This window comes from Rosa chinensis, chromosome 1 (assembly GCF_002994745.2).
Source record: "Rosa chinensis cultivar Old Blush chromosome 1, RchiOBHm-V2, whole genome shotgun sequence".
NCBI classification, from domain to species: Eukaryota; Viridiplantae; Streptophyta; class Magnoliopsida; order Rosales; family Rosaceae; genus Rosa; species Rosa chinensis.
The window spans coordinates 8,017,188-8,029,237 of NC_037088.1; the positions used below are offsets into that span (position 1 = coordinate 8,017,188).

At 39.7% G+C, this 12,050-nt stretch overlaps 3 protein-coding genes across 10 annotated transcripts; 2 read left to right on the top strand and 1 right to left on the bottom strand.

Moving 5' to 3' along the window:
• Positions 1–143: 143 nt before the first annotated feature.
• Positions 144–2,836, top strand: LOC121052852 (zinc finger MYM-type protein 1-like). Its single transcript, XM_040518761.1, has 3 exons — positions 144–929; positions 1,086–1,662; positions 2,344–2,836. The coding sequence occupies exons 1-3, from the start codon at positions 290–292 to the stop codon at positions 2,834–2,836; spliced, it is 1,710 nt and encodes a 569-aa protein (XP_040374695.1). The 5' UTR covers positions 144–289.
• Positions 2,837–4,198: 1,362 nt separating this feature from the next.
• LOC112182000 lies at positions 4,199–6,523 on the top strand. 6 transcript variants are annotated; one of them, XR_005805587.1, is made up of 7 exons: positions 4,199–4,563; positions 4,944–5,002; positions 5,176–5,322; positions 5,621–5,731; positions 5,887–5,955; positions 6,095–6,128; positions 6,254–6,523. XR_005805587.1 is itself a non-coding variant. In XM_040513695.1 (3 exons), the coding sequence occupies exons 1-3, from the start codon at positions 4,412–4,414 to the stop codon at positions 5,625–5,627; spliced, it is 306 nt and encodes a 101-aa protein (XP_040369629.1). In that variant the 5' UTR covers positions 4,200–4,411; the 3' UTR covers positions 5,628–5,880. The 6 variants fall into 6 exon arrangements, 1 of the variants encoding a protein (XP_040369629.1); XR_005805579.1 differs by having other exon boundaries at positions 4,200–4,563; positions 4,915–5,063; XR_005805583.1 differs by having other exon boundaries at positions 4,200–4,563; positions 4,915–5,002.
• Positions 6,524–8,836: 2,313 nt separating this feature from the next.
• LOC112182115 (RNA helicase aquarius-like) lies at positions 8,837–10,899 on the bottom strand. 3 transcript variants are annotated; one of them, XM_040512394.1, is made up of 3 exons: positions 10,294–10,896; positions 10,027–10,116; positions 8,837–9,720 (listed from the first exon to the last, which is right to left on the bottom strand). In XM_040512394.1, the coding sequence occupies exons 1-3, from the start codon at positions 10,717–10,719 to the stop codon at positions 9,712–9,714; spliced, it is 525 nt and encodes a 174-aa protein (XP_040368328.1). In that variant the 5' UTR covers positions 10,720–10,896; the 3' UTR covers positions 8,837–9,711. The 3 variants fall into 3 exon arrangements, with proteins under 3 accessions (XP_040368328.1, XP_040368327.1, XP_024176322.1); XM_040512393.1 differs by lacking the exon at positions 8,837–9,720 and adding an exon at positions 9,888–9,941 and having other exon boundaries at positions 10,294–10,897; XM_024320554.2 differs by lacking the exon at positions 8,837–9,720 and having other exon boundaries at positions 9,911–10,116; positions 10,294–10,899.
• Between the last annotated feature and the right edge of the window lie 1,151 nt (positions 10,900–12,050).

A 12,050-nucleotide genomic window follows, 5' to 3' on the forward strand; every position in this document is an offset into this window, starting at 1 on the left:
CTTGGTTGAAAGAGGCCCGAAAAGAGACAATAATGTCATCTTTCCGAGAGATAAATGTGACAGATGTTTTTCCTCAAAGCATTACTTCAGAGAATTACCAAATGGAGAGAAACAAGAAAGAAAGTGGCTGGTATATTCGGTTTCTTTGGATAAAGTTTTTTGCTTTTGTTGTAAATTGTTTGCAAAGAAACATCTTGTGGGGCAATTAGCTGATGAAGGTGTGAATGATTGGCACAATATTTCTGATCGACTTAAAAGTCATGAAAGAAGTAGGTATCACATTGGCTCAATGACAAGTTGGATGGAGTTGGCAAAAAGGCTGAAATTGAAGTTAACAATTGATGCAAGTCTACAAGAACAAATCAATCAAGAAAAGGAACACTGGAAGCAAGTATTAGAGAGAATTCTTGCAGTTGTGAAAAGACTTGGGAAAAATAATTTAGCTTTTCGTGGAGATAGTGAAAAGCTATATGAGGAGAACAATGGCATTTTCTTACAGATGATAGAACTGCTTGCTGAATTTGATTCGACTATGCAAGAACATGTTCGACGTATTAATAAACATGAGGTTCAATATCATTATTTGAGTCACAAAATTCAGAATGAGATGATTCAATTGTTGGCAGGGGAGGTGAAAAGCTCAATTATTAGTAGAATCAAAGAAGCCAAATATTTTTCAGTTATACTTGATTGTACTCCAGATGTAAGTAATGAGGAACAGATGTCTCTTGTATTAAGAAGTGTCAATGTTTCGGCTACTCCTATTGTGGTTGAAGAATATTTTCTAGAATTCTTAAAGGTATCTGACACATCAGGTCTTGGACTACTTAATGAACTTCTAACTGCATTGAAGACTCTTGGACTTGATGTTAATGATATAAGAGGACAGGGGTATGACAATGGATCCAACATGAAAGGAAAAAACAAAGGTGTGCAAAGTAGACTACTTGAAATAAATCCAAAAGCATTTTACACACCTTGTGCTTGTCATTCTCTAAATCTTGTGCTTTCTGATATGGCTCATTGTTGTCCCAAAGCCGAGTCCTTTTTCGGTGTAATTCAACGAATCTATTCCTTGTTTTCAGCTTCTACAAAGAGATGGCAGGTTTTTACAGAGCATGTGACAGGTTTTACCGTTAAGCCATTATCAGAAACTCGTTGGGAAAGTCGTGTGGAGAGTGTTAAAGCAATAAGGTATCAAGCTCCAGAAATAAGAGAAGCTTTGATTCACTTGGTGAATGGTAAAGAAGATGTCAAGACAAAAAGTGATGCTGAGACTTTAGCAACATATAATCTTCAGAATTTTGAGTTCTTGTTCGGTATGATTATATGGTATGAATTGTTACATGCTGTTAACAATGTCAGCAAAGTTCTGCAAACTGAAGATATGCATGTTGATACTGCCATCAAAGAATTGGAACGTCTTCTTTCCTTTCTTCAAAAGTTTAGAGAAACTGGATTTGAGGAGTCCTTGATTGAAGCTAAAGAGATTGCAAGTGAGATGGGGATTGAACCGGTATTCATGGAAAAACGGACAATTCACAAAAAGAGACAATTTGGTGAAAGCTCTAGCGAAGCGGTGACACAATCAGCTGCAGAATCCTTTAAAGTCAATTATTTTCTCTACATAGTTGATCAAGCTATTTCTTCATTCAAAACCAGGTTAGCACAATTTCATTCAAATTTAATATAATCAGTTAATGAGCATGATGTTTTGAGCAAGCTGATGATTATGTAACTGGTCACGTAACTGACCATGTAACTGACCAAGTAACTGTAACTGGTCATGTAACTGGTCACGTAACTGACCATGTAACTGACCATGTCACTGACCAAGTAACTGGTCATGTAACTGGTCACGTAATTGACCATGTCACTGACCAAGTAACTGGTCATGTAACTGGTCACGTAACTGACCATGTCACTGACCATGTCACTGACCAAGTAACTGGTCATGTAACTGGTCACGTAACTGACCATGTCACTGACCAAGTAACTGGTCATGTAACTGGTCACGTAACTGACCATGTCACTGACCAAGTAACTGGTCATGTAACTGGTCATGTAACTGACCATGTCACTGACCAAGTAACTGGTCATGTAACTGGTCACGTAACTGACCATGTAACTGACCAAGTAACTGTGAGCACACTCTTGTATTACAAGATCATAGCTGTGAGTTTCTTCAAATTGAACAACTCTGTACCTACCACTTGATTTATCCAACTTAATGATATCTAAGCAGATTATAGCAAAGAGAATCCAAGCAGAGAAGCCGTTGTTTTGGGTGAGACATGTTTATATAGTTTATTGAACTTCATCTTCTTTTTTTTTCTAAACCAGGTTTGAGCAATTTAAGACTTTTGAAGAGAATTTTGGGCTTTTGTTTGATTTGGACAAGTTAAGGTCTGCAGATAGAGATAGTTTGAAGAGTTTTTGTGCTAACCTTACAAATTTATTGAAGCATGGCGAGATTTCTGATCTTAATGAAGATGATCTATATCATGACTTACGAATGTTGAGTGAAGATTTACCCAATGAAACAAAAAGAGCTATTGATGTGTTGAATTACATAAAAGAAGTTGATGGCTGTTATCCAAATGCTTGGATTGCTTATAGGATTTTGCTAACTATACCAGTCACAGTTGCCTCTGCAGAAAGAAGTTTTTCAAAGTTGAAATTGATCAAATCTTACCTTCGGTCTACTATGTCACAAGAGAGATTGAGTGGTTTGGCTATGATATCTATTGAAAAAGATATTGTTGGAAAACTTGATTATGTAAATTTGATTAGTACCTTTGCATCTAAAAATGCAAGACGAGTCATATTTCAGTGATACTTTGAAATTGGGATATTATTTTCTTTTGTAATGTTTGAGCATTTATTTTGGGGCCTCAAATTTTTCCTGCCTTGAGCCTCTAAACTCACAGGGCCGGCCCTGCCTTCATCTGATAGAGTCTTTAAATAATAAACTTCAGCGGCTAGGGCTCCCATCGATATGTTTCGATCATCACTGGTTGTCACCATTACCTTACTTCCCTTAGCCCCGCCACGGAAGGGAGCTTGCAGTTTTGTCCATGAAACATAATCACCCGCGCTCCAGACATCATCTAAAACCATTAAAAACCTTTTACCATCGATCTCCTTGCTCAGATTATGTTGAAGTCGACTGAACTCATCCATATCACATGGCCGAGATGTGACTTCCTTAGAAATAGTTCTCGTCACCGTTTGAAGATCAAAGTCATCGGATATTGAAACCCAGATCTTGAGATCAAACTGTTCCATTGCAGCTACATCATTGAAAACTTGTCCTACAAGCGTTGTCTTGCCCAGTCGTCCCATACCAACAATGGCAACAACTTGATATTTGGTGGCGGAAGAAGGATCAACATCTCTCCACAACAATTCCACTATTTTTCTTGTGTCTTCATCTCTCCCAACAACATCCATCCAGCACAAACGAACTTGGTGTCCTTTGCGATGAGGACGTTGAAGTCGAGGTATCCTCAAACCGAGCTGCTCTTTCCGTTGAAATATTTCTTGCAAACGACTATCAATCTTCTCTATTTCGGAGTTCATATTGAGGTTGAATTTAAATTTGTGAGGAACTTTGGTAAAGAAGCCTCGTACCTTGCTTGTGTTCGTTTGACCAACCTTGAGCTACTTGCGTGCTAACATCTCAGTGGAAAAGGAGTCAAGTAGATCCTCCATGTCATAGGCCAAGTGTCTGAGGTCATTCAGCCACAGTTCCACTGCCCTGCTCGTCAGCTGCTTCTCTTCCGCATCGCAAAGCACCACTGCAACTGCGTACAGGGTTTCCCTTCATGTCTGCAGGTTTTTGCTAACTCCTCCCCAGCTTCCAAGGATCTCTTTATGTGTTAACCTCTCCAGGAAGCACCCGAAGGAATACCGCAAGAAAGATCTCACCGACTGCCATAGTTAGCTTCCGGAAGATCACAGAGGAACAAAAAAAGCAATTAAAACGAAGTGCAAATTAGTTTTGCGCAAGCTTTGCAATGATGAAGATTCAAGAATGATTATTACACGAAGTCAAACAAGAATGTTTTCTGTAACTAAGACGATTGAATAAAACTGCAAACCTCACCCTTTATCATAAAACTGTCAATTTTGGTACCATATTTTACAGAATTTTGGACCCCACATATTTCTTTTTAATATAATACCCTTCAGTATCAATACAAACAAAAGTCTGTAGAGCACTTTTTCTATACTTCTCTCTCATTTTTGTCGGTTCTCTCGACATTCCTTCTTTCATTCCTCTTCACAACGAAAGTCAAATTCTTTTCTTTTCTTCTCTCAGTCGAAAAATTGATGGAGATCCAAAAATCGAGTCACATAAGGTTTGAAAGATGTTTGGATTAGGTTATTGATCTGGAATTGATGGACCATGAGGCTCCGTCAGATCTCCACCATGAGGATTTTATTTTTCTTGGATCGGCTGAATCTTCCCATTTCAATAAATTCCTCTCAAGGTCCTGGAAATCTTCACCTTGAGGCTCCGTCTGTCTCATTGCATGGCCATCCAACCGATTTCCGAAGGTTCATAACTTGAGATCTCTTCTTTCTGTTTATTATTTAGATATGGGTTATTATGTCCATGTGGATTTGGAAAATGATTTGTCTTTCCTTGAATTCAATTTTAGATTTTTAAATTTCTATTAAATTGATTTGATTCAGATTCGCTTTTAGTTTTCCGATCATTGTAAATATTTAATTTCTCAAGTGCTCATTAGATTGCTCAAGGTCTCCGGGCTTGAAAGATTTGAACCTTAGTGTGCCCACATTAATGTGAAACCCTTATCTTGGATGGATCATAAATCATACATCCCTTAAATCTATATTTTGCAGATTCTATATGCATGTGCCTTGATGCTCACTTTTTGTTTGCAGAAAAGCTCATTTCTTTACTAGTTTTTCAGTGTTGTTCATCACTATTGGCTTCTTCCATGTGGGCTATCCAAGATCTTCTGGTATACTGGTATCTGACCGCCCATATATTCTGTTCAGATACATATTTCAGTTCTAGGCAAGCAGTACATGTATGCAATCTTCTGGGTTATAAACTGTCTTTGGCATTATATTTTATTATTGTTTTTTAGTTTTTTCTCAATGGTTCACCTGGAATTCTTGTGTTAAACTGTATGTGTTCAGGATATTTGCAAACTCTAGTAATAATGGAACCAGTGAGCAACCTCTTGGTATTTTATCTCATCAAATCTGCGGTTCCCTTGGACATTTTTTGGAGATGACACTTGTGGGCCACTCCTCAGACAGTTTTGCACGACTTGCTGCAGCATTGTAAGTTTTACATAGAATCATCTATTTATATATAAAACTTATATGTGGTTTATATTTAGTAATTGCTGCAAAGACGAATTGCTATTACAACCATTGTAGATAATTCAACAAAACTTGTAGTTTTCAGTACTTGTACCTGGTAGCAGCCTAGCAGGCATCTCATTCTATTTCTTTGTGTCAATAAAACTAGAGAACCACCTCTAGAATATGTTTTCTAGCTATGGAGTTAGGCGAGAATGAGATTAGGATTTCATTATGTAAGCAGCAATACATGAGCAACATTTTTCTTTTTGCGCAGAAACTGAGGCTTTGTAATATAACAAAGGAGGGGTAGGATAAGAGCCTTGGAAGAATTATTATTCTCTGTGGACACAGCAGCTCAGAGACTCTCTCTCTCTCTCTCTGTTGGGTCTGCTTCTAAGCTTCTCTCTCAAGTCGACACTACCCTTACCTTTTTATTCTTTACTCTTTGCAGTCTTCTGTTTAGCTCTCGTGTGTTTTCTCTTTCCTCTGTTTACCGTTTTTCAATTTATGTAATGAAATTGTTTCTAATGTGATCTTCAGGGAGAAGTGTCAGTAGGTATAGCATTGCTGCAGTAAGTGAAGAGTTGATCACCTCACCTGTTCATATTGGTTCGTTTGTTAAACTCTATTCTGGTGTATACTTTTTATAGAGTGCTAGTTATCTTGGCTCCCTGTTTCACTATTATGGTTTTGGTTCAGCTTGGTATGTATTTAAATATATTCTAAGAGTTTGATGTTGTCTTTTCAGGCAGTCAGATTAAACAAAATTACATCCTTTCCAGGTATGGATCTTGCTTTTTATTTATGTGCTTCGCTGTCTTTTTCAAGCTAGGAGTTATGATTCGTGTTTTGTACATTAGCCAATGAGCTGGAGACTATTTTGTGACTTTAGTATTCCTTTGCATAGGTTGGGACTTGCATATGATTGTTAGAAGATGTAGGAAGCCTAAGTATCTCCCGGATTGTAGTGATCCATGAAGAGATGCTGATTCATGAAGGAGAAGAAAGGAGAAGATCAAGGCTGGAGTAAGGACAGCTGACCTCCAGATAGTTTTTTATTTGGTTTTTGATTTTTTTTTTTTGTATGAAATTGTTGTGAGGATGGTTTAGAAGCACGGTAACAATATGGAGTATTGAAGGGATTGGCAAATTTTCATTATCAATATTTTTTTTCTAATTTTGAATTTTTTTTTTGTCTGGAAATATATGAAGTCACCCTTGAACATTGGTGAGTAACTTTAGTTGTAGGACCCACAACTTTGAAGACACTATTGTTTTGCTTGGTGATAGTTTTGGGTGTTTGTCACACCAGCATAGGCAACAACATATTTATTGGTGTGTGAACCGTGGCTATTGCCATTGGGGACCAATGATTAGTGTTCCTTAATCCAATGCACACCATTCTCAATGGTGTCTATAAGCCATATTTGTGGTAGTGCGCCAGTTGATCAAATCGTTATATTATGCCTCATTGTACATGCAACAACAATCTCTAGGTATCTTTCATACTTGATTAATTTTAGGGGTGTGAAATTTGCACACCCAGTTTTGCAAACCACACACCCTATTATTTTTTTAATAATATTTCATCTCACTCAATTTTACACTTCTTAATATGCCCTTCTTCTTTTTTGGATAATACCGGGTGGTCACCCCGTCCTAACCAACCACGACGTGGCTTTTTCGCAGATCGACACGTGTTCTCCCCAAATACACAAAAACCCCAACAACACAAACAGCTGAATTCTTTCTCTTCTTCCTCAGCCATCAGAATATCAGATCCATTCTTTCTCTGTCCCTCATCAAATCCCAAATCCCAAATCCAAAATCAATGGATGGTGATGATCATAATCACAAGAAGGGTCTGTGGGCAAAGAAACAAGCAAAGGGGAAGAGATCAAACAAGAAAGAAGAAGCATAAAGGGTTCTGCCATCAGTGTCAGTTTCTCCGACTCCGGCCACCGCGAACGGTTTCTTTGCTGTCGGTGCCTGCTGCGCGCAGAATCTTTGCCTTCTTTCTTCATTTCTAGTTTGGATTCCGGGGCTGGCCTAGGAGTAGAGTGTTCGGGTTTGGATAGCAATTGTGGATTTTCCTTAGGATTTGAGAAGGAAGAAGAGAGCTAGAGGAAGAGAAGGAATTTACTCCATTCAGATGGAGGGAAAAAAAATAACACAAGTGTTGGGCCGAAGTATGCTATCACTGCATAAATAGAGTCCACTCATTTAGATGCAGTGAATTGCATATCTCCGATCCTCGATTTCCACGCTAAGAAGTGGGGAAGATTTTGCAAAACTTGTCTCTGATTTAGATGCTTTTCTGGAAAGGGGGTCTTGGAGTGATCTGAAGATGGTTGTGCATTTGAATGGAGTGAATTGCATATTTGCAAAGACGGTCCTGCATCATCAAATTTAATTCATAGCATTTGGTATTTAGGATTTTGAATTAGGTTAATAGTGAAGATGCATGAATTAAATTGAAGAACGAGTAATACCTAAGAAAGAACACTTTTCATGGCTGTTGGATTTCTTCCAATGCTCTGCAAATGGGTCTCTGTTCTTTAACCTCGCAGCTAGAAAGAGGAACCCAACTTGGGCTTGTTTTTGTTCATTTATTAGATGAAATGATTGAACCCAACATGGAGATTGCGAGTGACAGGATCAAGGAAGCAACAAACATGACCATGGCCATTGCTATAGACAAACCTAGCCCCTCCTAAAATGGGAAAACCAACCCCAAAACTAGAGGAAGATGGAGACTGGGAGTGGAAGAGTTAGATTTAGAGTGGGATAGTACTTGGTGGTTTGGGGGGTATAAATAGAAGAATACCCAATGATTCAATGGGGTAGGAAACTTGTTGGGTAGAAAGACAAGTTTCCAGGCAATGATTCAAGAGGAACCCAGCCACAAATTTACTATTCATCTATGGGCAGTCGTGGTTTTGGAGAGAGAGAGAGAGCCAAAAAGAAGAAAAAGGAAAATCTGACTTTGAGGGTATATTAGGAAGTGTAAAATTAAGTGAGATGAAATATTATTAAAAAAATAATAGGGTGTGCGGTTTGCAAAATTGGGTGTGCAAATTTCACACCCCTAATTTTATTGCTTTAAAGACTCCAACTTGCATGATAAGAATAATTTTTCGAAAAAATTTACCTTAATTAGGGCAATTGAATTTCCTACTCTACAGGACATATATATATATATATATATATATATATATATATATATATACCAGACCTTGAATGTGCTGAGTGGCTAGCTTTCCTGGGTTCTGGGTTCACAACTATCTAACTGTAGTTGGCGTTTCACCCATCTTTGAAAGAAAGCGAGCGAGAATTAAATTTGATTCACAGAGGTTGTTCTATTTTTACTAACATTCGCAGCTGTAACGTAAAAGAATTTATCGAATTATTTATTTATTATTATTGTTATCATTTTTAAAATAACCTCACTGGATCGTGTTCAGCAACCCATTTAAATTTGCACAAAGAACGGTTATGGTGTCCTGCAGTCCATTTAAATATTACCTAAACAACTTCGTCGTACTCCTTCATTCCTTCCTTGCGGGTGTTAAGTAAGTGTGCGGCACGTGCCGCAATTATTCAGTTGCTTCCAAATTCAAACAGTTAAGACTAGCCTGACAACCCCAGATAACAACGGTTGGGTTTTCGATCTTCTAAGTTTTGGGACTTGGTTGCTTTCCCTTCCATTACCCCATTTTACAGAACAAAAGCACAATTTTGTCTCCAAGGATTTGATGCCGTGTGGGTATGGAGTTCTCAAAACCTTTCGCACATTTGGTGATTTGGGTCACTCACGCCTCCATGTCCCCTTTTTGCATCAGACTAGTATTCACTGAGGTAAAGTCCGTAAAGAAGAATGAACTGTGGCGTAAGTCGTTGGGTCCCTACGTGATTAAAAAGAGAGAGAAAGATCTGGGTCCATTGTGACAACTACGGGTCTACTCCACCACACTGAACTAGTCTGACTTTGAAGTTCAAAGTCTGAACTTTTTTCTTGCTAATTTTAGCAACAATAGCTATGGACATAATTTCATTTGGAAGCCTTATTGAATCCGAAGTCTTCGACAGCAGAAATGATGGTGGAGGTGTTTTTCTTTGAGGCTTTTCTTCAGTTGCTGCTCGATAGGTTGACCCCCCACAATTTGCTCAATTTCGGTCGTTTCCAAGAAATGGAGTGCAACTCTGTCTGCAATTGGAGCTCAAACACTTGGCTTTTGACATGGATGACATCCTGGACACCTTTTCACCCAGCTCTTGGTGATCAATCACCAAAATGGGGCTGGCACAAGCAAGGTAGAACGCCTCTTTTCACCCAACTCCTCATATATAGTTGTTTGGGCCTCATCAGCACCTCTGGCATACCAATTTCCATGAGAAAAATACCCATAAGAGTCGAGGCATAAACTACGGGCAATCACATGTAAACCACCGGAGCAATCATACAGTTTCACTACACAAGCTTGACATAACGAGGAAGAAGGAATAAAATGTTCCAACTGTATTGGAATACCAGTACCAAATTCTTCAGTAATTGACTATTGTGTTAATAGTTCATTGTTCCAAATGTTAAAACCCTTGACATAAAACATAAAATAAAAAAACCTTAGCCCATATATGATGCATTAAGGATATGTTAAAGCAGAGAAAATGGGCACAAACCGATTTAAGCCGAAGAACCCTTCCAAGGAATCCTTTGAACGCATCTTTCCGGTCATGAAAGCATACCCAAGCTGCCACATTCTCTCGAAACTGCAAGTAGGAAATAAAGTACACAAATTCAATCACAGTAGACATTTTCATTTAAATCCCAAAATTGAAAATTTAAAGCATTGAGAAAAACAATTAATGCATAAAAACTACATGGATTAGTTTTCTGACCATGAGAATGTGACCCAAAGTAAATAGTGCAATTCCAAAAGGCAATACCTTCTCATTGACCATGAGAATCATGGACATAACGTGCTCGAACGTCGCCGTTTCAGGAACGAAATTGGGAAAGAGATAGTTCTCCAAGTACTGGCTGACCTCCAAAATCATCACTCTCTGCAATGGCACCGTCTTCCTCTGCCCCTCCTTCACACACAACTCCGTCTCGTAAATCTTCTTCACCAGCTCCGAGTCGAACGCCTTTTTCACCTGCCCGGCGTCGCCGCCGGCTTTGGACCAATTCGCAGCTGCAATCATAGTGAGCTGGTCCCTCTGAATCTCCGACAGCGTTATCGAGCTCGGCAGCGCCGCGCCGGGTTTAGCCTCCACCGGCTTGTCTCCGAGCTGTTGGTTCAGCTCCACCGGGTACTCGGCAACATGGTGGCGCTTGAAATCGTACGCGCCTGTTCCGTACACCTTCGTCATTGCCGACGAGAACGACGAATTAGGGTTTTGCAATGCGGGTTTTGGAGGGAAGCTACGATTTGGGGGTTAGGGTTTCTGAGAGAGAAAGCTCTGTAACTTGTGAGAGTGAATTTATGTAATCATCAAGGTCGGTTCTTCGATTTTATTCGGGTTTTGGGTACCATACTACTCTACTGCGCTTGGTTCCTGGGTTTTCTAAGGTAATTATTATATACCCCTTGGGAAATATAGCAGATTGCCCCTTAACCTTGACTTTAACTGTCAATTTGACCTATCACTTTTTGTTTTTTTAAGAGTTAATTACTGTATACTTCCTATACTTATAAGGTTTCATCGTTTCAGTCTCTGACCTTCGAATTTCACCTAAAAAGTCTCTGAACTCTCAATTTCCTCCCATTTCGTCCCTGCCGTCAAGCTCCGTCCAAATTGACCGTTAAATTGCTGACGTGGCATCTAGTTTATGCTGAAATGTCTATTTTACCCTCAATTAATTTTTTTCTTTTAATTTTTTTTATCTTTCTCTCTTTTTCTTTTTTGTTCTTTTTCCTTTTGACCTCTTCTTCTTCCATGGATCCGCATGACCCAATGCCCCTGAAAACCCACTTCGTCTCCTCTATCGATTCTCCCGAGTTCACTCACCTAACCACCTCCTTGATTTGGTCCGCCATCATTGCCCTCGACGCCGAGTGGAATCCCCTCCGCTCCCACCACCCCACTTACCCAACCGTCCCTCTCCTCCAACTTGCCTGCCAACTCAGCCCCGAACTCACCGGCGACTCGGTCGTCGTCGTCTTCCTGCTCGATTGGACCCTCCTCCAGATCAACTCGCACCTCAAATTCCTTTGACGAGTCCTTCTCCGACGATCACGACCAGATCTTTGAAGCCCTGAAAGCCCAAGACTTTGAGAAGATCTTCGACGGCTCGACCATGTTCTCCATCAATTTCGAAGCTTTGAACTTGGATTCCGTGTACGGTGGTGGTGGGCCCACTGATTCCTCCTCCAAGGTCGCCGATTCTGGCCTGGCGGAGCGGGGCTGAAGAGCTCCACTGCAAACGATATTTTCTTCTCGACAGTGGCGTCGCCGCCGCGGCGGGTAAGTGGGTTTGATGACAAGGCTGAGCCGGCGTCGTCGAAAAGCTCTAGCAAGGGTGTGTCGGCGGCTTTCAATGATTTGTTAACTGGGTTTGGAGCTAGTAGCAGCCCACAATATGAAAGGTATTGTTGCTTTCTCTCATTGTTATATCTGTTGGTTGAATTGGATTCCTTTACATGATGAATTTTCGGTTTTGGGCAGTAATAGTGTGGAGGTTGAATTGATGGTCAGTCATG

Coding starts and splice junctions, on each gene's coding strand:
- LOC121052852 (XM_040518761.1), top strand. CDS start 290: ATGACAAGTTGGATGGAGTTGGCAAAAAGGCTGAAATTGAAGTTAACA. Junction 930..1,085: donor CATGAAAGGAAAAAACAAAG/GTGTGCAAAGTA, acceptor CCTTGTTTTCAG/CTTCTACAAAGAGATGGCAG. Junction 1,663..2,343: donor ATTTCTTCATTCAAAACCAG/GTTAGCACAATT, acceptor TTTCTAAACCAG/GTTTGAGCAATTTAAGACTT.
- LOC112182000 (XM_040513695.1), top strand. CDS start 4,412: ATGAGGCTCCGTCAGATCTCCACCATGAGGATTTTATTTTTCTTGGAT. Junction 4,564..5,175: donor CATCCAACCGATTTCCGAAG/GTTCATAACTTG, acceptor GTATGTGTTCAG/GATATTTGCAAACTCTAGTA.
- LOC112182115 (XM_024320554.2), bottom strand. CDS start 10,719: ATGACGAAGGTGTACGGAACAGGCGCGTACGATTTCAAGCGCCACCAT. Junction 10,117..10,293: donor TTCTCATGGTCAATGAGAAG/GTATTGCCTTTT, acceptor TCCTACTTGCAG/TTTCGAGAGAATGTGGCAGC.